The 25,827-nt window shown below is 39.2% G+C and overlaps 2 protein-coding genes across 5 annotated transcripts in view; one reads left to right on the top strand and one right to left on the bottom strand.

Annotated features, from left to right (window-relative positions):
• Nucleotides 1-24,075, top strand: part of LOC105672205 (protein 4.1 homolog) — a 26,713-nt gene extending 2,638 nt beyond the window's left edge. The window contains exons 2-16 of one of the 4 annotated variants that reach the window (XM_012366976.2): nt 197-463; nt 9,744-9,923; nt 10,025-10,172; nt 10,271-10,565; nt 10,654-10,992; nt 11,079-11,251; nt 11,757-11,899; nt 12,617-12,703; nt 13,253-13,486; nt 13,894-17,427; nt 18,007-18,114; nt 18,289-18,399; nt 18,867-18,971; nt 19,465-19,671; nt 19,749-24,075. In XM_012366976.2, coding sequence (XP_012222399.1) covers nt 9,765-9,923; nt 10,025-10,172; nt 10,271-10,565; nt 10,654-10,992; nt 11,079-11,251; nt 11,757-11,899; nt 12,617-12,703; nt 13,253-13,486; nt 13,894-17,427; nt 18,007-18,114; nt 18,289-18,399; nt 18,867-18,971; nt 19,465-19,671; nt 19,749-19,928 — 5,823 coding nt within the window. In that variant the 5' untranslated portion in view covers nt 197-463; nt 9,744-9,764 and the 3' untranslated portion in view covers nt 19,929-24,075. The remainder of the gene's footprint in view (nt 1-196; nt 464-9,743; nt 9,924-10,024; nt 10,173-10,270; nt 10,566-10,653; nt 10,993-11,078; nt 11,252-11,756; nt 11,900-12,616; nt 12,704-13,252; nt 13,487-13,893; nt 17,428-18,006; nt 18,115-18,288; nt 18,400-18,866; nt 18,972-19,464; nt 19,672-19,748) is intronic. The other 3 variants (XM_012366975.2, XM_012366977.2, XM_012366979.2) reach the window with 3 other exon arrangements.
• Nucleotides 23,690-25,827, bottom strand: LOC105672133 (protein phosphatase 1 regulatory subunit 42-like). The gene is made up of 6 exons (XM_012366860.2): nt 25,172-25,827; nt 24,801-25,106; nt 24,484-24,718; nt 24,299-24,421; nt 24,092-24,223; nt 23,690-24,021 (listed from the first exon to the last, which is right to left on the bottom strand). Exons 1-6 carry the CDS (start codon nt 25,310-25,312, stop codon nt 23,894-23,896), a joined length of 1,065 nt encoding a protein of 354 aa, XP_012222283.2. The 5' UTR covers nt 25,313-25,827; the 3' UTR covers nt 23,690-23,893.

The following is a 25,827-nucleotide window of genomic DNA, read 5'->3' as shown; positions in this document are numbered from 1 at the left end:
GGTTGACCCTGAATTGGATTTTTGTATAACTGGTACAACAGGTTGTGTAACGTGAGATATGTTATGCGATTTCTGTCTCGAACGAATTTTTCTCTGTTAACTTCGCGATGGATTAAAATATTAATTGGATACATCTGTAAATAATGCGGGTGAAACGAATGCTATGTTAATTGCACGTGATTCGAAATTTTCACAGATTGCATAGGAATGAATAATCTTGGCAAGATTGGAGTCTAACCGTCTTTTTAAACACCCACCGCTGTATTGGTTCAATTGGGTCAATTATGCGTCTTACTGCAGAGCACTATTTTCGAAAGACGCATCATTCCGTACGTGGTTGTGGCTTTCTACGGTAATCGATGAGACGTTCGAGCTGCGCACACATTTCGGCTCCATTCGCGCTTCGCCGATTGAAAAGATCGTGATTCCGAACGTCGCACAAAGCGGAAGAAGCAATCTATCCGTAAGAATACGCAATTTTATTTTCTCATTTATTTATAACGCGGTTCGACGAAAATAAATATTAGAATGCGAGGTATCATTTTTTACAGTTTTTTTCGACGCTTTAAAAATGCTCCGTCATGTCACAATTTTGAGAGATTCAAGTTTAGTTGTAAAAAATGACATTTTGACGTATTTTATCGTGTTAGTTTTTCTTTTTTAAATGAAGAATATTATTAGGAATTTCTTGCTCATTAATCATATACAGAAAAAATCTCTTTCGTGAGAGTTGAAAGTCCTAATAATATATTTTATTAAAAAAACTTTTAACACGGTGAAGTATGTCGAAATAACTCTTTCTTACAACTTTGACCTCGTATTTCTCAAAATTGTGACGTGAGTATTTTTAAAGCCAGTATCATATTCGAAAAGGTTATAAGAAATCACCTCGTATTTTTCTGTGTTCGAAGAAAGCTATTTTTGTAGAAAATGCGTAATTCGTTAACAAGATATGCGCGATTTGGCGAGATTCTATCCTTCGATAGATATCAAGTTGTAAATTTTGGTCAAGAAATGCCGCAGTTGCCGTTATAGCCGTCCGTGGAACTGCCGGCTACCGGTACTCGTGTCATAGTGCGTGCACGCACGTAAGCATGCGTGATGCGTACAGGTGTGCGCTGCGAGGGAGCAGCTGGTGGAAACGGTAGCATTGGGTTTCTCAAAGTTGATCTAATACTTCAGCTTTGTGCGTAGTTCGAACCTTATCGTTATCGCCGTGTCGAATCGATTAACGCTTTTCGCTTCGTTCTAGAAACACATATGCGCAACTCGGCGATTCCGCACACTCGTGTCCGTTTTTGACACCAAAAAAAAAATTACTTCTACGTGGGAAAACTTTCTAATCCGCTTTTTAAAGAAATCACAATCTTCACTGCCGCGAATTCCCGACGATGATCTAAGCGTGTGTATTTTGAGAATTTAATACTTCGCAAATTTCGATCAACGTGCTAAAGTAACATGTGCTCGATATTTCGCAACACATGAAAAGAAAACGAGAAAATAGATGCGATGAAATTTTTTATTTGCATTTCTTTCTGCAAAAAAAATTATGCATGGTCAAATTGTGGACAATTAAATGCTTCGTAAGTTTTTATAAAAATTCGCATTTTGGGATGTCAGCTTTGCAATCTTGGAAGGTGCATTTGACGTGCATTTTAATCGTTATCGGTGCATCTCGAGCACGCGGCGCGTTGCATTCGCTTTGTATCCTCGGCGATCAAGATGAAATGCTTGCACCATAAAGCCCGAGCTCCGCCCGCGCCAAGTCGCATCGGTTGTCGTCGTAGCGGTTCGCTAAATGAATGCGTGCGAACACGGTGACGTCATTCGAATTGAAAGGAATCTGATATCGCGGCGGAGGAGGCCGGTGGAATCAGACGTGCGACTATTACAGCCCGGTAATAATACCGTATGGGAGATGGCATTGAATACAATTGTCGCGCGAATGCCCTAGTAATATCGTTTACGCTACGCCGTAATCCGGCGATTCTTCACGATGAACGTGGGTGCTCGCGTCTAATGTAGATACGATTATCATTCGATCGCGGTGGGATATGAGTGATAACGCCTGTTTGATTGCCGACGCGGCTTCGTCAACTGCGATGTCTCTGCTGTAAAGAAAAGAATTTTACGAATAGAAAATGATAATTTTTTTTGGTTAAAAGCAAATATGCTAATCGATTGAGCGACTGCACTAATGATTATAGAATATTAATATAGAGTATATTAATTATAGAATGTTAATGTAATTTAATCAATTGATTTGATGTTTATTTTAACGTTGAGAGATTTCTGGCGATACTTGTTTGAGAGAGTAGTTTTTTTTTTTTTTTTTTTTTTAATGTAACCAATTTACTTCGTAAATTATTCCACAATTCTGCAATGTATGTGGTAGGATCGTTTCCGTAACACATTACTATATCGTGTCTGGAGCGCTTAATGCAATAACCACCGTCGCTGATGCATATTATCAAATTACCGATACGATAATTATCGACTGCGCTTCGAGCTAAATTGCTGTAACATCGTGTAGAAACATGAAGAAGTAACATTCTTTGTTTCGTTCTTAGCTCGCGCTTATCCGACGATTCAATCTTCGAAAATACAATTATTCGAAAACGGGAGTGGCTCGATTATCAAGTACGAATCGCAATTATTTATCACGATCAGCTCAAAGTGCACGGCTCACTGAACTCTTGGATTATTTTAAAAGGGAATCTAAGTCCGTTAGAGCAGAAACTTTATACTGTTCACTAGAATTAACTTGAAATATTGAATGCGACAATTTTTTTCCCTTTATTACACGTGGTTTACTTTTATACTTTGACCGATAATTTTAATCGCCACAATATTCTCGGATATTTTTAAACGGAATTACGAGTGTTAACGTATTGAGCTCTTTTTTGAGCAGATATTTTTAATTCTTTTATTCTGTTCTTATTGCAACACTATAGCGACCATTTCCAACGCCGATTAACGGACCATTAAAACTCGTCGACAAAGTTGTCAACATGAATGAGACATCGTCGACAAAAGAGAGAAAAGTTTAATATTTTTTTTTCTCCTTTGGTGACATTTTATTATTCTCCAGCGATTCTGTCGACAAGTTCGAACCGTGGAAAGTTAATTGACGTTGGAAAAATAATCACTCTGTAGCTTATCAGAGCTTTTAAAGCGACGCGATTTTAATTCCTCTTAAATATATTTATATTAATCGAATTTAAAGAACACAACTGCGTGACAAGCGCGTTCCCGGCGGAAGTAGTTACGATGAGATATCTAAGCGCGGTCTCGAATACTTGGAAGTTGAATGCAGATAAGGCGTGGTCACGTTTACTACGTGGCACTAATCGTGACTAACGTGTCACGATTTCACGATGAACTTGGATGTGACTCGGACGTTAAAACCTAATCGAAGTTAACGTATTTTTCTTCCTTAACGTATTTTTCTTCCATATGTTCGTTTTCGATTTTGCATTCCTAGTTTTCCACGTTTCACTCCAAATTCCGTGGTTTGAGTCGAACTATAAATCGTGATTTGCGGAGAGAAGAGAAAAAAAAGAAAGCGGCAAAGCGACTAATTTTAATTTCTAGATAATCGAAACTGAACTTTATGTTTTCATTCTTCACGAAGCTATTCAAAATGTCATCCGACGGCTTTCCCGTCCTGGTTTGCGTCGCTGTCACGGATTTGTCCCGCGTTTAATCTGCGTCTTACACACTTCACCGGCTGCGAAAACTCGTCGTGTTTTAGGGACGCGTTGTCTTTTTTTTTCCTTTATCGCTTGGCACGACTCGGGACATGATTCGCGTTTTCACCGCGCGGCGATCTCGCACTTTCGTTTCCACTGAAAGGTGGGAAAGAGCGTGAAATCAGGGACGTGAGACGTTTCTTTTGCCGCTTGACGATTTTCACGTATCTGCATCCGCGGGACAAGCCGGATAAATCAAATCTGACGGCACGGCCGCGGGAACGCAATAAAAAAAGAAGCGCAATGCGGCACGATATTTCCAAGGTCTGCATTTGTATTTATCTTCTCTCTCATATCTAGGGCAGAATCTTGCGCGTAGACTGTGAGGTAATATGTAGGATAAAGTATATCTTATCTCTTTAAACGAAACATCCGTGGAATACGGTAGAAAAGCAAATATATGCAGTAAAATAATCGTGTAAACGTAGCGTCATTCATAGAAAGGAAATAGCGAAGGATTCGAGAAGCCACGAAGTGTGTTCTGATTTTGAAGCCAATCTTTCTGCTCAGAAAACATTTAATGAGATGCCATATTATTTTTTGACTTTTTTTCTTAAATATCTAAAATCACATAAAGTTAATTAATTTCTATTGAAAGATTTATTCGAAATTAAAGAAAAAAAAAATAAATAAAATAGTGTTTATTTAATTAAAAGCTTTTCGTTGCTCATAATTCATAAACAATCTACATTTTGACATTTTTGTGAAAAAAAGTTCGAATCATTCCGAACTGTAATGAGAAATCTGAATTAAAATTTCTAAGCGAATTTTCGCACAGATCACAAAACAAACTTTCAAGCGCGAAAATTACATGGATGACAAATAATCCTGCAGTCCGCGTTTGTCGAAAACTATGCGACAGTCCATTGTGCGACAGGATGAAGGACGTTCTCCGCAATAATACTCTCGTACGTCGATACAATACAGAAACGCCCTCGTAATTATTATAAATTACGTGTCATACGCATGCAAGTATGTGTCTCTTCAGCGTGAGTCACGCGTGCTTGCGCGTGACGTGATCTACGCGCATGTTATAATGTACGATTTTTTTTTTTTTTTTTTTTGCAAACTCGGCGCGATTCATTCGTTTGTTTTAATCCGCGCAGAAGCTCGGGCGAAAATAACGGTAGTTCACCGCGGCGTCCGAGAGAAACATGTCTAATTTATTAGTGACGATGTCCAAGGTTAGAACACGAAGCCATGTGTTCGCTGTTTTCAACGCCAAGCTATCAGTCATGACGCGTTAAGGAAAGTATTAGAAAATGTAAATTATTAGAATACGAAGTTCATCGGGTTTTCTGTGCAGTTTTTATGTACAATTCATGTCTCGACTAATGAATGTAGCTAAATATTTCACAAATCGGAGACTCTATTAATACATTATAATAAAAATGTAATGGACGAAAATGATTGTGGATCGATAATAAACTATTAAAATTGTATTATTATTACGGACGAGAATGAGGAAAATAATTGTGGATCGATCGAGAGAATAAATTCTTCGCATGCAAAACATGCCACGCGAAATCCTAGAAAGGAAGGTCTCCATTCGGCACGGAGGAATGCAACGCGAGATACCGTTCATTCAATACAAATACTCTTCCCTTCCACCGTACGTCGCGTTGAAAGAAAAACTAGGTTAACCGTCGCGGAATTACATCTCTCGCGTTTTGCAAACGATCGCTATTTTTCGCCGGCAATGCTTGTGGAACGCGAACCGTATCTAGATATTTCATCGCGATTTTTTCGCATCGATAAGACGCAGGACGGTAAGATTTTTCGATTGTAGAAAACGTCGAGCGTGTACTTTTTGTCGACCATTTTTTTTTTCTCTCTAGAATATGAAAGTATTTTGAGAAGCGAGGCGCACACGCCGTCTGAAATGTTCAATTACCGCGTGATGTGACGGATAAAGTTTTCCTGCAAAGTGTGATTGTTCAGCGCGCAATTATGGATTCCGCTAAGCGCGCCGCAAAAGCGTAGAAACTCGGAGAAAAATTAAAGAAACCTGCCAACGGGATCTCTTTCACGCTTTAATCTCACGCTTGACAGAATTGTTTTGTCATTCGCCGGCCTACCGTTTACAGAGCTTGAAAATCGCCAGACCGTCGTGGAAAATAGCATTGCGGGGGAACCAGTTGTGTTTTTGTGTGCGATGAAAGGAAAGAGTTGATCGTTTGTTAGGCGCAAAAAGCGTCGGAATTCTTCCTGCGAACGTAACGGCGATGCGATAAGAGTCGCTTTTTCAATTCCACGTTTGCAAAAGAGTGGCACAGGTACATATTCTGTCCTCGAAATGTGCGACGGACGTGTCGCTTCCTTTTTTTATCAGGCATTATTTTTACTCACGCTTTTTTTTTTATCTGGTTTTTCATTTTTCTTCACGGTGGACTGATAAAAATGATCTCCAGCGTCTCCTCGCTCTCTTATCTCGTTTCTCAGCCTCTTCAAATCCGCTCTATTTATATACCGACGGTATCAATAGCTCGCTTATTTATCGCCTTTTTCGGCTTTTTGATAAAATAAAAGAAGGCGCGTCCACTTACTTTGCGACTGTATACGTGAACACCCTTATCTTCTCGCTGTTATCAGCCGCGGCGGGGTTGTGCGGTCGACCGTAAGGCACGTTTCGTAGAAGTCGTTATTGCCACCCTCCGGCAATTTCGCTCTCCCGTCGAACCCTTCCGCATTGCCCTCGCGTCGCGACGGCGATTGTCGTCTCTCGTTCGTGTGTCGTATGATTCACGCAAGAATAATGGATTCATTTATGGCGCTTTCGCAAATCAAAATTTTAACGTTACAACGTGCGAGACTTTTCCAATTTTTGAGAAGAAGAGCTTCTCAGAGAAATTGCACGAACTAAATTTCTATCCAATTTCTGTTTCTTCTTTTCTAAATCGATTGCTTCGAGCGAATTAAAATTCTGGCTGCAATCAAGTTTTTCCTTTTTTTTTTTTTCCAATCGTCGTATTTATTGTCCGTGTGATGTCGCGGAAGAGTTTCGCAAAGGGAGATTGCAGAGGACCAGTGGTGGGGGCTGGACTCGTCGCTTCCAGCGATAAGCCAGTCTGCTCTCATTTCGCTCTTTAAATTTGAAGGATCCCCGCGAAAGGCCGGCAGGCCCGTTGGGATTTTCCTTCTCTCCTTCGTCCCGCTCCGTTGTTCCCCAGGCGTTCTCTCCTTTTGAGAATCGTCGCGTAGGCCTCGGGCTCGGACGTGTGTGTCAAAGGGCTGATTGTGAACGAGAGGTCGGTCGTGTGATCCCCGGCGCACGCCCACGCGCACACGCACAATGCATCCTCCTCGACCCGATCTTCTTCCGTGCGTGTCCCTCGGCGACATCGTCTTAATGAAAGAATTTATGTCTTGCGAGACACGCGCGACTGGCGAAGTCTTCTTTCGTGTAGGTACTTAACGATACAAGAGACACCGGGATCTCTGTAGCACTTTTTTTGATTTCTAATCAATCTTTCACAACATTCTTCGGAACGCACGTTGCGGAGAGAATTGAAGAATCGCAATTCTTGCGAGGAATATAGCGAATAAGAAGTCACTTGTGAAGTTAGAAATTGATAGATCGCGCAAGTGATTCGATAAAATTCTTCCAAAGATGGAAAAAATTAATTGACCGATGGAATGCGCGAAAGAATTCATTCCCAAGAGTCTCGTGTATCATAATATGGGCGAGTGCGTAGTCCAGATTTGAGTTGCGAAAGAAATTGCATTAGTCGGTGGATTGTTTTACTGGAAAAGGTGTGAGATATAAATTCGTGCGTCTGCGAAATATTGTCTTTCGCTGAGTGGAGCAACGTACGCGCACGTAACGTAACGTGTTCGTCGTTGCGTCGAATCATCATTATTGCGACCAGTAATCGCCAGTGTATTACCTCATCAGTCCTGTAAAGAGCCGTGTGTAAAGGCCGGCGGCCGCTTCCAGCGATGACGGCACTTCTCTCTTTCCTCCGTCAATTTCAATTCTCACGTCTGGCCGAAAACCTCGGCCAATTATTTTTCGACACGGGGTTGCGCAACTCCCCCCTTTTGACCGAGTCGGAAGCCGCAAATCGCGCGGGAGGAAGTCGGCGGGTCTCTGGGCGTTCGTACAATGAAAATCACGGCTATTTCTATTTCGTTGCGTAAATTCCGGTAAAACGCGCAAGGCGGGGCCTCGCGCACAAAACCGGATTACCTCATCGAAAAGATTGATTCGCGAAAACTGTGGCCTGATCGCGATTAGGCCTTTTCGAGTGCAATTTTCTGTTTACTGTAAAACTAAGCGCTGAAAATCGGCGTGCACAACGGAGGCAGATCTTTCGCCGCGCGTATGCTCATCAGAGCATATCATAGAGCTGTTTTAAATTGCTAATGAAGACATTATTGTCTTTCACCGCGCGCCGAGCGCTATTTCTGCGTGATTTTTCTCGTCGATTCGTTGAGCTTTTAATGAATCGCGCGGACTCGCTCGCTCGAATCAGACAAGAAGCGTAAAGCTGTTGTATTGTTGTCTAATCGGCGAAAGGCTCCGTCATCGATTTTTCTTTTATTCCTCGCGTGTCCCCGAGAGCGTGCGAATTCCATACGGCTGCGATCGTGAAACCGCGAGTCTCCCAGCGCTTAGATGCTCTCCTTCTCTCTCTCTCTCCCCACCTCGGAATGTTAACGACGATCGTTTTGTGCGGCACTGATTCCACACAATTGAGACTGAATTACTATTTGTCCAATGCCGGCAAACGAGGCTATACGATTACTCTCGAGTTGCAGACAACGATGCAAATTCTATATTCCACGGAGCGTGTCGGTCAGGGTTGTTGCTTTAGCGCTCTTTCGCGCACGATATTTGAAGTCCTGTAATTGCGTATATTACGGATGTATTATTTTATTGCACACACGTGCATTTGAGCAAAATAAACAAATGGAATGGAATTGAAGCGAAATTGAAAGATCGCTGAGTTTCTGTAGAAATATTGTCGATTTTTGCACTGTTGTAACTTCGCGAAAAAAAGTCGTACAATTTGTTTAAAAGACGAAGCCTTCATAAAAAAAATTTAAATCTCGAAAATTTGGCAAATTCAAAGAATTTTATGCAGTTGGAAATATTTCTTTTCCGACTCAAATTTGCATGAATTTTTACTTGTAATTTGGACAGAAAATGATGAAAAAGAGTCTTCCAAAGAAATTTTACAATTAAATAAAATGAACGAGGACATTCAAAGATCCATAAAATTTTCCTTCCTGTTTAGGATTTTTTTTTATAAATATTATGTTATCGAAGGAAAACGAAACGCGAATAAACGTTTGCGTGAAGGAAAAGGATTATTTTTACTCGTGATACTATTAAAAGTCCTTTTTACCTTATCGTTATTTCTATTGAAAATAAAAAAAAGTTATAAATAAAAGCTGGGCGCTATTTTTATGAGAAAAAAAAGCGCTTACGCGCAATCGAGATGTGCCCTTGTCGCTCTATTCGCTGTGAAGTTCAAGGATGTGCACCCTACGTAGTCGGCGGTTCGACGAACCCTCGAGCAAGAACTGTATACCTACGTTCTTTATTAATAAACGAGATCGTACCGGCGTTGTGCACTGCGAAGTGCGCGTACACTTGGAGAACCCTCGCAAAATATTGATTATTTCGTTGTGTGACACCCTCTGGTCTAGACTTTAGATTAGGGATCTATGGAGAGAGATATATATATATATATATCGCGGCGACACGCGTTTTTCTCCGCTCTGTCGAAATTCAAGAGTATTGAAATAAGTCGTGTTGAGAAGAATTTTTTTTTTTTATTTCTCTTCAGTAATTTTATTACAGCTGAATATGTTTCGATGTCTTAAAACTGAATAAACAATTGTTCTTTTTTGCAATGTGGAAGTGCGGAAGATTTTTCTCAGCTTTTTCACTGAAATATTAATTATTAGAGTACGTGTTTTTCTTTTTTACAAGTATTTTAATTCAACGCTGTGCGAAAATTAAACTCGTGTATTTAATTTCAGGTACAAATATAGAGCGAAAACATGCCGGAGGAACAGAAAACGGTCGCTGCTCCGCCAGAAGCGACCGCGGAAAATGGAACCGACACGAATTCTCCGACAAAGAGCCCGGTTAACAAGGGAAAACTGGCTCTCGCCAAAATCACCCTCCTCGATGGCACTGTAAAGGATTTCTACATCGATGTGAGTCGTGGAAATATTTGCTCTAACGTCTGTAACGTCTGTAGACGAAGAAAAAAAAATATTTATTTTACAATTATTCATAAATATCGGACCTATTGCAGAGAAAGGCCAAGGGCCAAGAACTTCTCGACCTGATTTGTCAAAGTATGAATTTGCTGGAGAAGGATTACTTCGGTCTTATCTACGAAGACAGACACGATCCGCGCAATTGGTTGGATCTTTACAAAAGGGTCACAAAATTTGTAAAAAGTACGAAAATCACAAAGGAGATCGTTGTTGTGCATAATAAAGGATAACGATACGCCGGACTGGTTTTTTTTTCTAACGTTAATGCATATGGTTTTTAGCCGAGCCGTGGAAGTTTAATTTCGAGGTGAAATTCTATCCGCCGGATCCGGCGCAATTACAGGAAGACATCACTCGTTATCAGCTGTGCTTGCAAATCAGAAACGACATCATTACAGGGCGCTTGCTTTGCTCCTTCGTGACACACGCGCTCTTGGGCTCTTATCTAGTTCAATCAGAAGTCGGAGATTACGATCCTGAAGAGCATGGAAGGACCTATTTAAAGGATTTTAAATTCGCACCCAACCAAACGCCCGAATTAGTCGAGAAAGTGATGGACCTCCACAAAACGCACAAGTTAGTTTTACTTTGAGCGCGGATGCTTGTCGCTTCTTCAATAACGATATATCGCTTGTTGTTAACTGACCGATATTTTGTCTTTCAGAGGTCAAACACCAGCCGAAGCCGAACTGCATTATCTGGAAAATGCAAAGAAGCTAGCTATGTACGGTGTGGATCTTCATCCAGCCAAGGATTCGGAAGGCGTTGATATAATGTTGGGCGTATGCGCTTCGGGTCTTCTTGTTTATAGGGATCGTTTAAGAATTAATAGATTCGCCTGGCCAAAGATATTAAAGATATCTTACAAGAGACATAATTTCTACATTAAAATCAGACCGGGTGACTTCGAACAGTTCGAGTCCACAATTGGATTCAAATTGGCAAATCACAGAGCAGCGAAAAAGCTGTGGAAAGTTTGCGTGGAGCATCATACTTTCTTCAGGCAAGTAATAATTGTAATTGGTAGTCTTTTTTTTTTTATTCACGACACCTTAATTAGACGAGACATTCTATTTTTTTTTTCTATAGGCTTATGAGTCCGGAGCCTGTGAAGAAAGTGGGATTGATTCCGCATCTGGGATCCCGTTTTCGATATTCTGGAAGAACTCATTACGAAACGAAAAAGACTCCTATCGATAGACAACCTCCGCAATTCGAGAGATCTTTGAGTGGCCGACGACTCGCGTCCAGAAGCATGGATGGTAAAGAAAATTCCTATTGAATGTGTGATATTTGTGTGTACACACACGCGCGCGCGCACACACACACACACACACACACAGAGGCATACCTCGGAATGAAAATATTGTATTAATTGTAGCAATTAAAGTCTTCACTAAATTATCATTATTAACACATACATTGAAACTTGAATGCGCGCGCGCACACATACACACATGTTCAAGTTTCAATACATTTAATGATGATAATTTGTTAGTGAAGACTTTAATTGCCACAATTAATACAATATTTTTATTCAGAGGTATGCCTGATTTAAAAATATCTCGTTAAGACTCTCAGTTTGCAAGAGCATGAGTTTTCATCATTAGAGCGGCATCATTTTTCGATTGAATGTAATTGTTTTAAGAAAATGTTACTCTCTTTCGAAAGAATATTCATTGTATAAACCACAAGTGCCTTTTTACAATCATGCTTCTAAGTCTGTACTATACTAAGATGTTGAAGTAGTGTGACTGCCTTACACAGCATTAGGTGGACCCAAGCCAGTGGAAACGTACGGTTCCGAGCCAAGCAAACGGCATACCATGAGCTACGAGCCTGAAATGCTTCCTGACGATATAGAGCACATAGACCGACGGCCTAGCCCGATCAAGAAGCAAAAGGAGAAGGTAATACATTCACATATGTCGGTCAGTTGATCATTTTTTTTATGGTTAAAATAACTTGTTAGACCGTAGATTATCATGCATGAATTCATCATGCGAACGTGAAACTAATTTTCCACTTAGGGCAAAATTTATAAACGATGTGTGTCGTGATTCCTTTAACTCTCGTCTGCGCTTTCAAACCAGTTATTTACTTGCAGGAAAGAGATGCAATTAATGTGTATGCTTTGTGGAATATAATACATAGATTTTTTGATAAATTAAAACTTCAGTAACATGCATACGGTGTTTCTATAAAAAATTTTTATCAGGGAAGTCGCAGAACACCAATTGGCTCATGTTCTCTCCCAATGCGTGGGTGAGTCAATAAAATAGATTTATACCGTTCATATATATATTTATATATTAATATATTCCGTACTGGCATGTACCTACATTTATACACTGTTTATTGACTTACCCGCGCATAGCGCGATAAATTTTTATATACACTTTACGCGGATTCGAGTCCGTTGTATAATGTCGCAATAAAAGCATGTCACACGCAATTTATACAACACACGTTCTTTAACATGCAATAGTAAAAGCGTACACAAATCGGTGAAATCACGTAAAAGACGAAGAAATCAAAGTTGTGAGAAAGTATTTTTTTTTCCCTTTTTTTAGTTTTGTAACATTGATAGCCGTAATTATTAACTGACACATAACTAACACCAATAGCTCACACGAAAAACAAGTGCTGGAACAACATCAGCTAGCAGCACCAGTAGCCTGGAAGGAGAATATGACGCAGATCGTGGGAGAAAGGTATAGAATTTTATCTGAAACACTCTTTCGCTTTAGTTTATTCTGTATATCAATGCAATGTGTGGTCATTTTTTTTGTATGAGACCATATTTGGTGTTTTGTTCCTTCCAAATGCATGTTGCTACACTTTTTTTGCCTTTATATCCTTTGCAAACAACGGTTATCGCCTCAATGTTGAGATGTTAGTTACCCATTTAACATTTAGCAATATTAGCAGTCCAAGCATGCGAATTAATAAGAACTTGAAAGATTACTTTGTCGTTGTTTAGACATCTTGATGAAACTATCGTATATGAAAGAAATAACGCTCAAGTGACTAGCGTGAATTGTTTCACAGAATTCTGTCAAACGGATATTTTAGTATTGCAAGACAGATTTGACGAGTGATAACTTCAACATACATATTTTGAGAGCGCAGACCGTAATCCATACAGCATGCATTGCATTTTCATAATGTAGTGCTGCGTAGTTTTTAGTATTATTTTAGCAACGTAGTGGCTTTATGCTTGTTGCATGAAGCGACGTGTGATTGGATAAATTTATTTATAGAAACCGGTCGGAGGAATCGCTGTCCTACCGCCCGGTGGTCTATCAAAGAAGAAGAAGGATAAACAGAATGAGAACGAAAAAGAAAATCACAATGATTTAAATAATTCTGATCTGATTAATGACAATGCTCGTCTCGACAAAATCGACGACAAACCGTTGTCTAAAAAAGAATTGAAAAAGAAGGACAAAGAGACCCCCGAAAAAACGGATAAAGAAAAGAAGGAAAGAATCAAGGTAAGTTTATATTGTGTCGTACGCGTTGCTGCTTCTTATTATGAAATATGTAATACGTAGATTGAGAGAGCATCAAACATTTCTTTTTTATAAGCTACATCCATGAATAAGATATTGATCGTCGTCGTTATTTTTGTAAACGCTCGATTTTCAATCAAGTGCTTTATCAGGCTTTGATAATATTCAGAGGCTGTTCGATTGAATGCATAATTATTCTTCAATTGAATGTATATATATATATTTTTTTTTTGATGAACAGTAGTAGAGTATTTCTATGAAAATGATAGATTTATGTTAATATATATAGATATTATTAGTTTTTTGTTTAAATGTGAGATATATATTTTATGCATATCATATGTATAGCATGTATTTTGTACTGCATGTATTTTTGTATATTATCCAAGAGTCCCGTCGGCGCTTTCCTGTTTGCTAAGAAGGATAAGGATAAGGATAAGAAACAGAAAAAGAATAAAGAGCTCGACGAATCTGTGGAAAAGAGCGATGTCGAGTCGAATCTTTCGACGTTGGAGAAGCAAGAGAAAGACGCCGATAAAAAGGCAGACGCGGAAAAGATAGTGCAGGACCCGACGAAATCCCCTCAGCTTCCTGGTTACACGAAACCTTACGATTACGAAGAAACGGAGGCCACGAAAAAGCCGTTCACCCCGCACGGCTTCACGTACGAAGATAGACCCGCGTCGCCGGGAGTGCAGGATCAAGCATCGCCGACTAGTCGAAAAGCTACGGGATTGGCGTTCAACTATGCGCCGGGAGAGGAGAAAAAGGTGGCGGAATCGGCGGAAAAGAGGAAAACGAAAGAGGCGGACAAACTGGCGCCGGGATTGAAGACACCCGGGCTGAATTATGTGGAATCGGCCGGCCTGAAGGAGCAGCAGAAGAACGCCGCGAAGCCAAGCACCGAGAAGGATCACGCGACGGCTTTGATCGCCGGTGAGCGTGAACACGATGTCGTCACTCGGCCAACGGTGCCGCCGCCGCCGGAACCCAAGGCGGACCGTCACATTCTGCCCCTTCCCGATCGCTCGAGGGTCATCGGCGGCGTGATCTACGCCAAGGAGGGAAGGCCGTTGGACCAGAGCCACCTCGGACCGGATAACGGCAAGGTGATAGACGGCAAGGTTTGCGGAAAGGACAACAGTCCGCTGAAGAAAGGTGAATTCGGGCCGCACGGACTTCACATCAGTAACGGCCTGATCACGGGAAAGGATAACAAGCCCGTCGAGCAGGAGATTCTGGGCACGGATAGGAATTCCATAAAGAACGGAGTTATTTATTCTTCCAGTGGCGAAGCGGTGAAACAGTCCTTCCTCGGGCCGGATCATGCGGTGATCAAGGAGGGAAGAGTGCTGAAGGGCGGCAAACCGGTGCAACATTGTCAATTAGGCGCGGACGGCACGTACGTTAAGGAGGGTCTTATATTCACGGCGGGCCACAAGCCGCTGACTCAGGGATCGTACAACACGGACGGAAACTACATAGTCGCCGGTATAGTGTGCAACGAAGAGGGCAGGCCCTTGAATCAAATTGCGGTTGTGCCCGATGAGACGTTCATCTGCGACGGCTTGATTCACGGACGGGACGGGAAACCGCTCGGCACCGGAAAATTAGGCGTCGACGGCCATTACGTCGCGGAGGGTAAGATTTATTCCAAGGACGGCAAACCGATCAGAAGCGAGTCCTTCAGCTCCGACGGATCCGTCGTGAAGGACGGCATCGTTTACTCGAAAGACGGGAAATTCTTGACTCAAGGATCCCTGCTGCCGTCCGGTGCTCACTTGAAGGATGGAAAAGTCGTCGGAAAGGACGGCAAGCCGATTAAGCACACATTTTATAAATCGGACGGCAGCTTCGTGAAGGACGGCGTTATATACGCGAAGGACGGCAGACCACTGAGTCAAATTCCATTGATAGCAGATGGCAATTCTATCAGAGACGGATTGGTGCACGACAGAAACAACAAGCCGCTGATTCAGAGTCTCTTCAAGCCCGACGATCTTACAATCAGAGACGGCATTTTGCGCAACGCGGACGGCACGGCGCTGTCGAATGCCGTTCTCGGCGCGGACAGATTAACGATAAAGGACGGCGCTGTTCTAAGCAAAGACGGCAAACCGGTGAAGCAGGAGTCGTTCGGTTCGAACGGCAGTTACATAAAGAAGGGTGTCGTTTACGCGAAGAACGGAAAGCCGCTCAATCAGGATTCGTTGGTGCCCGAAGGCGCGGCCATTAGAGACGGCAAAGTGTACAGCAGGGACGGCAAGCCGCTCAAGTTCTCGTTCTTCAAACCCGACGGCAGTTACGTGAAGGACGGTCTGATTTTCGGCAGCGATGGTAAACCGCTCAACTTGCACGCGGCCCTGCCGGAAGACAGCTTCATCGCCAACGGCGTGATATTCGACTATCTGGGGAAACCCTTGAGCAGAGAAACATTCGGCTCCGACGGCTCGTACGTCGCCGGTGGATTGGTTCACGGGAAGGACGGCAGGATCGTGGCGCAAGGTGTGTTCGGTCCGGACGGCAACACGATTCGCAACGGCGCCGTCATCGGCCGGGACGGCAAGCCGTTGACGCAGGACGACAAAGGCCCGGACAATCTGGCGGTGAGCAACGGCAAGATCGTGGACAGCCACGGGAATCCGAGGAATCTACCGTCGTTAATACCCGACGGTTGTTACATACAAGACGGAGTGGTGTACGACAAGAACGGGCAGCTGTTGAAGCAAGGCGCGTTCAAACCGGACGGATGTTACATCCGTGACGGCCTCGTCCACGGCTGGGGCGGTCAACTGCTGAACGTGGGATCCGAATTGCCCGGCGGCAGCTACATCGAGGAAGGTAGGATATACGGCAAGGACGGCAAACCCTTGAATCACACCGCGTTCGGTACCGAGGGCAGCTTCATCGAGAACGGCATTGTTTACGGGAGGGACAAGGCGCCGCTCGGCCACGGCACACTTGGCAACGACGGCAGTTACATACAAAACGGCCTGCTGTACGGGCCGAACGGGAAGCCGCTGAGCAAGAGGCAAACTATAATCACGGTCACGCTCGTTCGTTACGGCTTGGTGTGCGACAACGACGGCAAGCCGCTGAAGTTTGGCAATTTCGACGATGAGGGCAGCGTGATCAGAAACGGCAGGATCTACAATCCCACCGGTGGATATCTGAATCAAGATGCTTACGGTCAGGACGGCAGTTTCATCAAAGACGGCTTGATTCACGGACGCAACGGGAAGCCCCTCTCGCAGGGCGCTCTGCCGGCGGAAGGTAGTTTCGTCAAGAGCGGCAAGATTTACGACGCAGGCGGCCAGCCGTTAACTCAGGAAGCATTCGGGCCGGAAGGTCTGAAGGTCATACAGGGAGTCGTGGTGGACAAAACCGGCAAGCCGGTGAAGCAGGCGGACTTCGACGGCGAAGGGAACGTCGTCAAGGACGGAATAATTTGCGCGGCCACCGGCAAACCGCTCGACAAACACTTCACCACCGTCACGATCACGATGGTGCGTAAAGGATTGGTGTGCGACAAGGACGGCAAGCCTATCGCCCGTGCGCCGTTCGGCACCGACGGTGGCTACGTTAAAGACGGCAAGATACACGACAAGTTCGGAAAGCTGTACAATCAGGAACTGTTCGGCGAGGATGGATCGTACGTGAAGAACGGCGTGATACTCCAAAACAACGGCCAGCCGGCGGACAGCACGACGATTCTCAAGGACCTACAAGAACCGCCGAAGTCCGTCTCCACGAAGCTGAAGAAACCCGCGATCCCGGCTACGATACCCACAATCGTGAAAACGACGACTAAACAATCGGTGGTGAAGGATCAGGAAGGCGTGACGCAAAATATCCAGGAGAAGATCGAAGATCTGACACCAGGTGGCACGGGTCAGGTTACAGTCTCTACTCACGTGAACAAGGTGATCTACTTGGAAATAATAAGAACATTAACTTAATCACCACATGTCTCTAAGACGGGAATTTAACAGAGCATCAAACAGAACATAGAGTAATGTATGAGAATAAAAGAGAAGAAAGGCCTGTAAGAACCAAAGCGCGGATATCGGAGGGTCAGAAGATTATTATCAATTAGTAGCGATACAGAGATCACTTTGTATTAATTGATAATGAAATTTTTTCGCCATATCCGCGCTTTGATCCTTATAGTTTTTCTTCTACTCAACGAACACGTTCTTATAATTGCATATATCGATTTAATCCATATTTGGAGTATTTCTCTTTATTTTTGTGCCCCATTCGAGTATATTGCATGAAATTGAATAGATTTGTCTAGAATTAGTATGCATCGCTAGAACTCCAGACTTTTGTAATGATGTAATTTAGCGAAGAAAGTATGCCGAGTATTTCTCTTGAAGTAAAGGACTTGAAACATTTTGTACGTTATAACAGTATCTGTTACCCTCATTTTATATACATTCATTATATTATCATTATAGTTGTGTGTCTTGAGACCTTAGTCACGTAGTAGTTGTATTTAGGCGGAGGCACCGGATGATGGTAGAACTCCATACATATCGGCGACAGCTGTCACCACTCGTACCGCCACGATGCATGAGGATCTTGAAAAGAATCAAAAGACCAGTCAGGTTTGTAGTTATTTAGCGGCATTTCGTAGGATATTAATGAATTTATTTGAACATTGCGTGCGATAAGAGTAGTTTTGGGCGTAATATAAATATATCTTTTGTGTATCGTTTCTCTTTTTTTTTTTTTTTTATGTACTTCTGTCATCATTTGCTACAATTTATTTTTTATATTAGGTAGAAGAAAAGACTGTAGCGCATACAACTGCAACTAGTGCAACGAGGCAAGAGCAACGAGTAGTGACGCAAGAGGTTCGAACCACGAGTCACGTGCTTTCCGGCGAACAGGTGATTGTCTTCTTTCTTCCTTTTTCTTTTGAGAAGAAATTAACGCTTCGTAATAATCAGTGAGGCATGTGAGCGTTTTTTTTTTTTTTTTTGCAAATTGCTGTGTATTATTTAGATTTTGATCTAACTATCATTTCATGTAATCGTGCTGTACACATACGATCATTTTGCCCATGATTATAACATAAAACCGCTTCACACATATTAATATATGTGTTTAAGGGTTTTTAGTTGAATATTTTTTGAAATTTGTATTATATTTTAACATTTCATCAGTGGACATACACTTGTATAAAGTAATGCTCATTTTAAGTACACGAATTAATTACGGATGCGATGCCTCCAATTTATATCGATAGTTTATAAGTATCATTTATTGCTCATAACAGAGTTGTTAATTTTTTTTTTTAATTTTTTATCTCTTGTAAATAATTTTGGCGGCTTGGTTAACACGTTGCATGGTGTAGCTGTTCTCACGAAGATTAAGTACGTCGAGCTCGAGCAGTGGAGATTCAGGCACGCCGATTGATCTTGATGATGATCAGCAAGCTTTCTACAATCAATATTATCAGGTAATTGATTGAAGCGACGGTCGAAAACTTTCCTCTATGAATATGGAATGTGGAAGATTATGCATGTTAAAGCGACGGGTAATTAACAGGTATTTGTGCACACGAAAAATTTGGTACTATTTTATCCCAGCAGCCGTTCTCTCCAGTCCATCTGCGTGCATCTGGTATTTTCGCTCACATTCTTGTATTGCATAATACTTTTAAAAAAAATTGTGTCTTGCATTATTTCGCAAAATGTCCAGAAACAAATGCCGAAAACTGTTCTACAACTTTTACACCATTTCGTCGAGAGATGAAAGATAATATCGCAAATGTGATATGTCAGTAAATGAATTTGGAAGAGTGATTTGCTGTCTATATTGTCCATTATGTGTGTATTCCTCGTTAATTTTCAACAACCTCCGTTAATTCTAACATAATTCATCACTCTTACCGATCATTGATTTGGCACGAGTCGCGAAGTAAAAAGATCTTTGTGCAAATTTTGATCCAGGGAGATCCGGCTGTGATCTTAACTGAGAAGCACGTTTACGCGGGCGAACCAGACAGCAACGTGACAACGACAACTACGGTACCTGTAGTGGCGACGGAGACGAGGAAAGTAGCTCTAGAGAGCGAAGACGGTAACTATAGCGCCTCGGGAGAGATAGTCAGCACGCAGACCATATCCAGTAAAACTCGTACTGTTGAAACCATCACGGTTGGTATACTGCGAGAATCGATAAAGTTTTTTCCGCTTTGCGACTCTCCATTAATCGCTGGTTGTTGTACTTGCAGTATAAAACGGAGAAGGACGGCGTGGTTGAGACGCGGGTAGAGCAGAAGATCACGATACAATCGGATGGCGATCCAATTGATCACGATCGGGCTTTAGCGGAAGCAATACAGGAAGCTACTGCTATGAATCCTGACATGACAGTAGAAAAGATAGAAATACAGCAGCAGACGACGCAGTAATTATTTAAAAGCTATTCATCATACATGCATACGAAAAGGGGCACTCTTGGTCTATAAACGGCACGAACAATTTGTAATCTTTAGAGGTTAAAGAAAGGTAAATTGGTATTTACATAAATTCGTATTATATATCGCACGCATTGCCGAATGCGTCATAAAAAGAAACCAGACTGAAATATGCTATAAAAGATATGTCGATAAATCTTTAAATAATCTATAAAGTTAATATAAAAAGCAAGAGAGGAACAATATTAAGCTATATATCTTTTTGTTTAAAAAAAAAAAAAGGGTCTGAAAGAAAAATTTCTGCTTACAACTTGCCCAAATGATTCGAGCTTAAACTCGGTTCAAAATCGAGTTTTTGGTAGTTGGAAAAGAATGAGAATATTGATGAAAAAATTTTTAATGAAGAGAATGGTACCTCGTACTATTTAACTACAGTGTTCATATTAAAATAACTAAGAAAGTGTATTTATATGCACGAGAGCATAAATAAATCTTATATATAATGTATACATAGCTATGTATGTATGTAAACAAATGAATAAGCTATTTATACATATAGTTATGGCGATAACTATAGTTATAAAAGACGGGGTGCCCTGCAACTTAAGATTTTGATAACGAGCATTTCATAATGATAAACACGAATATAACTACAATCACATACATAAAAGGTTCTATATGATGCGATAATTACATAAAATTTTGCAATGTCGAAATCCTTGTAGAGTCAATGAATCCTATTGAAAGCATGTTCCCTCCGAGTTAACTAAATTTCTCCACCGTTCTCGAAAGAAAATGTCATTACTTTCTCTCTTTCATCTTTGAGTATAATAGATTGCAGACTGTTAAGTAAAATATTCTGATTCACAATGTTCATATAAAGAACCGCACGCACATAAAGACAGCACGCATGTCCAAAATCGAGACATAAGACATCTTAAAGACATCATTAAGACGTCTTTTAAATAACGTGTCTAAAAGGCGTCTTAATGACGTCTTTTAGATAACGTGTCTAAAAGGCGTCTTAATGACGTCTTTAAGCCGTCTTATGTCTCGATTTTGGACATGCGTGCTGTCTGGGAAGCGAGTAATGTATGTTGTTATGGATTTTATTAATATTGATTTCGCGAAAAGACTTATCAAAGATGAATCGATAGAAAGTAATTTTATATAATAGTTAAACAAGATATCTCTCTATATACGTACTGTCTGTTGTAATGCTTCAACGCAATAAGATAAGCTTTTCGGCAAAATTATATGTATAGTTTGACTATCTGTGAATTGATATCGACAAATGGTTATTACATAACATTGTGTAACAGAAATCCGGATCGTCTGAATATTAAATACTATATACACATACTTTACACACATATATACATACATACGACAAATATAAACATATTTGAGATCATCATAGTTTCTTATATCTGAAAACTGTTAATGTTAGCCATTACGTTATAGGAAGAATACGAAAAATTACGTTTATAACGTTGCATCGTTTTTCATGTTGCAGTTATATAAAAATTATGAGAAATACAATATTAATGGAAACTATGTAGATTTCATTAGATTTCGTTTATGCTATAACTTTTATATATATGTACATATATATAAAATAGCACAAACGAATTATATATATATATATATATATATATATATATATATTATATTATATATATATATGTATAACTTTATACCAAGAGCAATGAGATGCATTGGTCAGCGTATATGTCTAAACTTAGCTGTAGTCTGTGTAGTTTTAGAACTACAATTTTACATGAACTTTCATTAGTTTAGCGATTTACGTTCCACTACAATTGACATGGCGATCTGAACAAGCAAAATAAATCTGATTCGCGGATTTTGACAAAAAAAATGGTGCATTTTAATTCTAAAAGCTATTTATACTCATTTTAATTTACGTAAGTGCTTCTAAGTGAAAAGACCAGCCTATGACTATGCATTGCATTTTACGAGGCTTGTTTATACCTTTGTTCTTTAATGTGTCATTTTTTCTCAGTTAAAGTAAAACAATTATACATCCTTTTGTCCATTGAGGATATGCTACATTAATACTTTTGTTTAAAGATATATTGAAATGTACTTCCAGGCTTTCTTAAGGCATTTTTTTATTTGTATACATTTATACTTTTATAAAGAATATAGATTGTCTATCCTGCATCTCTAAGAATTTAAAACACTATCTTGGTTCTTTTAGTTTATGCTCTTACCTATTACTTTTATTTTGTTACTACAGCTTATAATAAATATTTATATCTTCTGTTGATATGTAAAATACTGATTAGAGTGTTTCTTTTTATTTAAAATGTATCTATATCTACTATTTAAATAGAATAACATCGTCACTTTAATCTTATATAGAACAAAGGATAATCATAGCCCATTTACAGAAAAGATTTTATAACACTGGCCGCTCTAAAGGGTGAGTTGTTTGCGTGCCACAAAATATATATTGGTTTATTGCATTTCGTTATATTTTATATCGTCTTAAGGCCACGTCTACAGATGCGTTCGAACGAACTATGCTATGATTTTAATTTCTAATAATTGTTAGTGAAATAATTACTACTTGGTTTCTTATTTTTATATATATGTGCATCACAGTTTCAAATGTCCGAAGGTTATATGAGTTAATATTTGAATAAGTTGCATATTATTTTTCGGTTTATATCTTTCTCTTTATTATTTAAGATAATAAGACGTTTATGTTTTGTATTGCATCTTAACATTCCATGCTTGCAATGACTAACATATATACATATTTGTATTATTTTTGTTAATTTATTCCGTCTTTTTTTTTAAGAATACTATACTTTTATATTAAGTCTATTTGGAAAAATACATATATATACTTATGCAATAACAGTATAATTTAACATAATTTAAAATCAGTAAAATATTACATAATCCAAATACTGATTTCTCAAATACAAACTGTCTTTTGTTAATTTTACAAATCAATTTATTGCACTAACTTAAAACAAGCTATACAAAGTAAGCTTTATATAAACAATGTATATATCCTAAGCGTACAAATATAGCTGGTAAGTTTATATTTTGGCATTTTTGTTGTTCAGTTTATTAGAAATATTATATTGCATATTTAATATTAAATAGTTATTCCTAACTTCAAGATTGTTAATATTTTTATTGCACCTGAAACTTTTGTATCGCGCAAATTTACGCTAACATTTATTTGTAACTAACACGATTTTATTTAATACATGCATTACAAAAAAAGTCCATTTACATTTTGTGGCAAAATATTTCTCTAGCGTATACGAAAGTAATGTAAATGTAGTCTTATTGCTAGAAAGTTTTATAAATATGGTATTATAATTCATACAATTGTTTTTCTTGTATTATTTTATTTACTGTCACAATGCGAGTATATAAATTGCAATATTTCTAATCATATTTTATTTACATTCTATAATGGAATGATATAATCGATAAAAATTACAAATTTATATATATGGTTAAATAGCAATTATTATTTCAACTGTATAGTATTTGGCAGCGATTAAATAATTAGAATCCATATTTGATATTAATACAATTTTGAGTTTATCATATGAAGAACTACAATGGATTATGATTATTTTATATAATTTTCCAGAATAAAAGTAATTATGTTCGTATGCATATGTATATATAAAGCTATAAGAGATAAAATACTCTCTATGAAACCTTTTTAAACTTTTTATTATCACAATTTTTTGAAAAAAAAATAGTGATAATAAAATAAAGTATGATTTACGATGAAGAAAACTCTTTAAATTTAGTATTTGTATAGTTTATTACTTACGTTTTTATCAATTATTTTTACAAGACAATTCTGCTGATAAAATCTTCTTTAACGCGTCTAAAATGTTCTTTGATTGACAGGTGCTTTTTTCGGAACGTTTATTTTACTGTTGTTCGAGTAAAAAGGCTTAAATAAGGGGTAATGCAATTGTTTCATCGTTAGAGCGGATTAAACGAGTCTCTTTTCTCTTAGTTACGTTACTCCAGAATGGCCTCGGCATTACATGATTATCCTTGATACTTTTGATGCCCGATGCTTTAATGTCACATGCAAAATATGATATTAATGAATAGTAAATCTGTATCTTTTTATTGTGTTTTATTACCTGATTTCCAAGGCGGAAACACCTGTAGCTGATTTTCTCCAGAGGCAATTGTTATAGACAATTGTGGTCCAGGATGCTGAAAAATTGCTCTGGAAATAGATCTTTTGAAAGCCGCCGATAAATTCAGGGAGCCTGTAACAGATTTTCTGCCTGCAGGTGTTGTTCTTATCTAAATATCCATTTGTAATGCACTTTTATATAACATACTTGTTATATCGTCTTTTAATAAGGTTTTAGTTGCCTTCTTTGTGAGTCGATTGTACTTTTCCATTTGAAATCTTTTCATAAAACTTCGGCAAATGTCAGTCACAATTTTTCCATCGAGATTAGCTGTTTGTAAAGCAAACTGATAATCGAGCAATGAACACAACGGTAAACTAGCGTGACTTTACCTAATGAAACACTGTTGGCAATCAGAGTTTCTCTGTATCTGTAAGACCATGTCACGGGGTTGCCTTGCAAAGACAGATCCTTCAAGGAAGTTAAGGTACTTATCGTCGCAGTTAAATCATTTACATCGTCGATCAGATTATTTTTTGCCACCAATGTGTCTAATTCGTGAAATCTTGATAAATCTTTCAAGGATGCCATTTTATTATCCGAAATATCAAGAAATTTTAGACACATCTGAAAACACAATTGTGATAAATGTATATTTCAACGTTTAATCCTTACGATTGAAAAGTCTTCAATTTCTTATCAAGCTCACAGATAAAGTAAAAGCACTGCGTGGCTCGAAGCACAACGATTCACCAAGTGGTATCTTTTGACTCTCGATATGCAATTCTTGTAACTTCTTTATATTCTCCAATCCTTCGACTATGGTGATATTATTGTGTCCTAAATAAAGCTTTTGCAGATTTTGCAGAGATCCCAAGTTTTCCAGCTTCGTTATGGCATTGTGTTGTAAATACAAGTGTGTCAAATTGCTGGCAAAATGTAAATTCTTTATTTGTGATATATTATTATTCTGAAGATAAATGGTCTTCAAGCTTCTGCAAACAGCTAAGTCGTCCTATGTACAAATGAAATTTCATATCAAATGTAGATCGCACAATTCGTCAAGTCGATGTAACTTACAATGCTGCTGATGAACATGTCATTCATGTATAAATGAGTCAATTTCCATAACTCCTCCTTTTTCATCGTTTTACTGAGCGATTTACTAGACAATATTTGAGAATATTTTTTCTCGATGACGTCTGTCGTTAATTTTACCATGATTACAAGAAAGGTACGACGCGGTTCGCAAAAGATGGAATTCTATCGATCAAACATTGGAAGCAGTTTAACATTGGATGGTATGAAAAGTCTTCTCTTTGAATCTCGATACTTTTTCTCCGAATTTTTTATTTAAATCTTTTCTTAAGTATGTCAAAGATGCAACTCTATCGACTTAATATAAATGCTCACTTCGGTCCGATTATTTATTTTCGAATTATTTTACACTATATACATTTATGTAATAACCTAATCACAAGTTTAAGTAATTTTTACACATTTTTGCACGTGAATAGCCGGACTTATGTTAAATAACGCTAAATATAGTGCTACAAATTGCGACAATAATAATGGTATAATAATATATAAATAATGGTGATATTATTTTTATTAAACATAATTATAGTAAATAATTCTTTGTAACTAAAAAAATAAATGGCGCGCGTAGTGTCCAGTTTAATAAAATTACTTAGTCCATTTTTCTATCACGAAACCCATCAAAACCCTTGCATTCA

This window comes from Linepithema humile, chromosome 4 (assembly GCF_040581485.1).
Source record: "Linepithema humile isolate Giens D197 chromosome 4, Lhum_UNIL_v1.0, whole genome shotgun sequence".
NCBI classification, from domain to species: Eukaryota; Metazoa; Arthropoda; class Insecta; order Hymenoptera; family Formicidae; genus Linepithema; species Linepithema humile.
The sequence above is the reverse complement of the archived record's forward strand: the minus strand, read 5'-3'. Positions and strand labels throughout refer to the sequence as shown.

Coding starts and splice junctions, on each gene's coding strand:
- LOC105672133 (XM_012366860.2), bottom strand. CDS start 25,312: ATGGTAAAATTAACGACAGACGTCATCGAGAAAAAATATTCTCAAATA. Junction 24,422..24,483: donor TGCCAACAGTGTTTCATTAG/GTAAAGTCACGC, acceptor CTTTACAAACAG/CTAATCTCGATGGAAAAATT. Junction 24,022..24,091: donor GTTTCCGCCTTGGAAATCAG/GTAATAAAACAC, acceptor GTGACATTAAAG/CATCGGGCATCAAAAGTATC.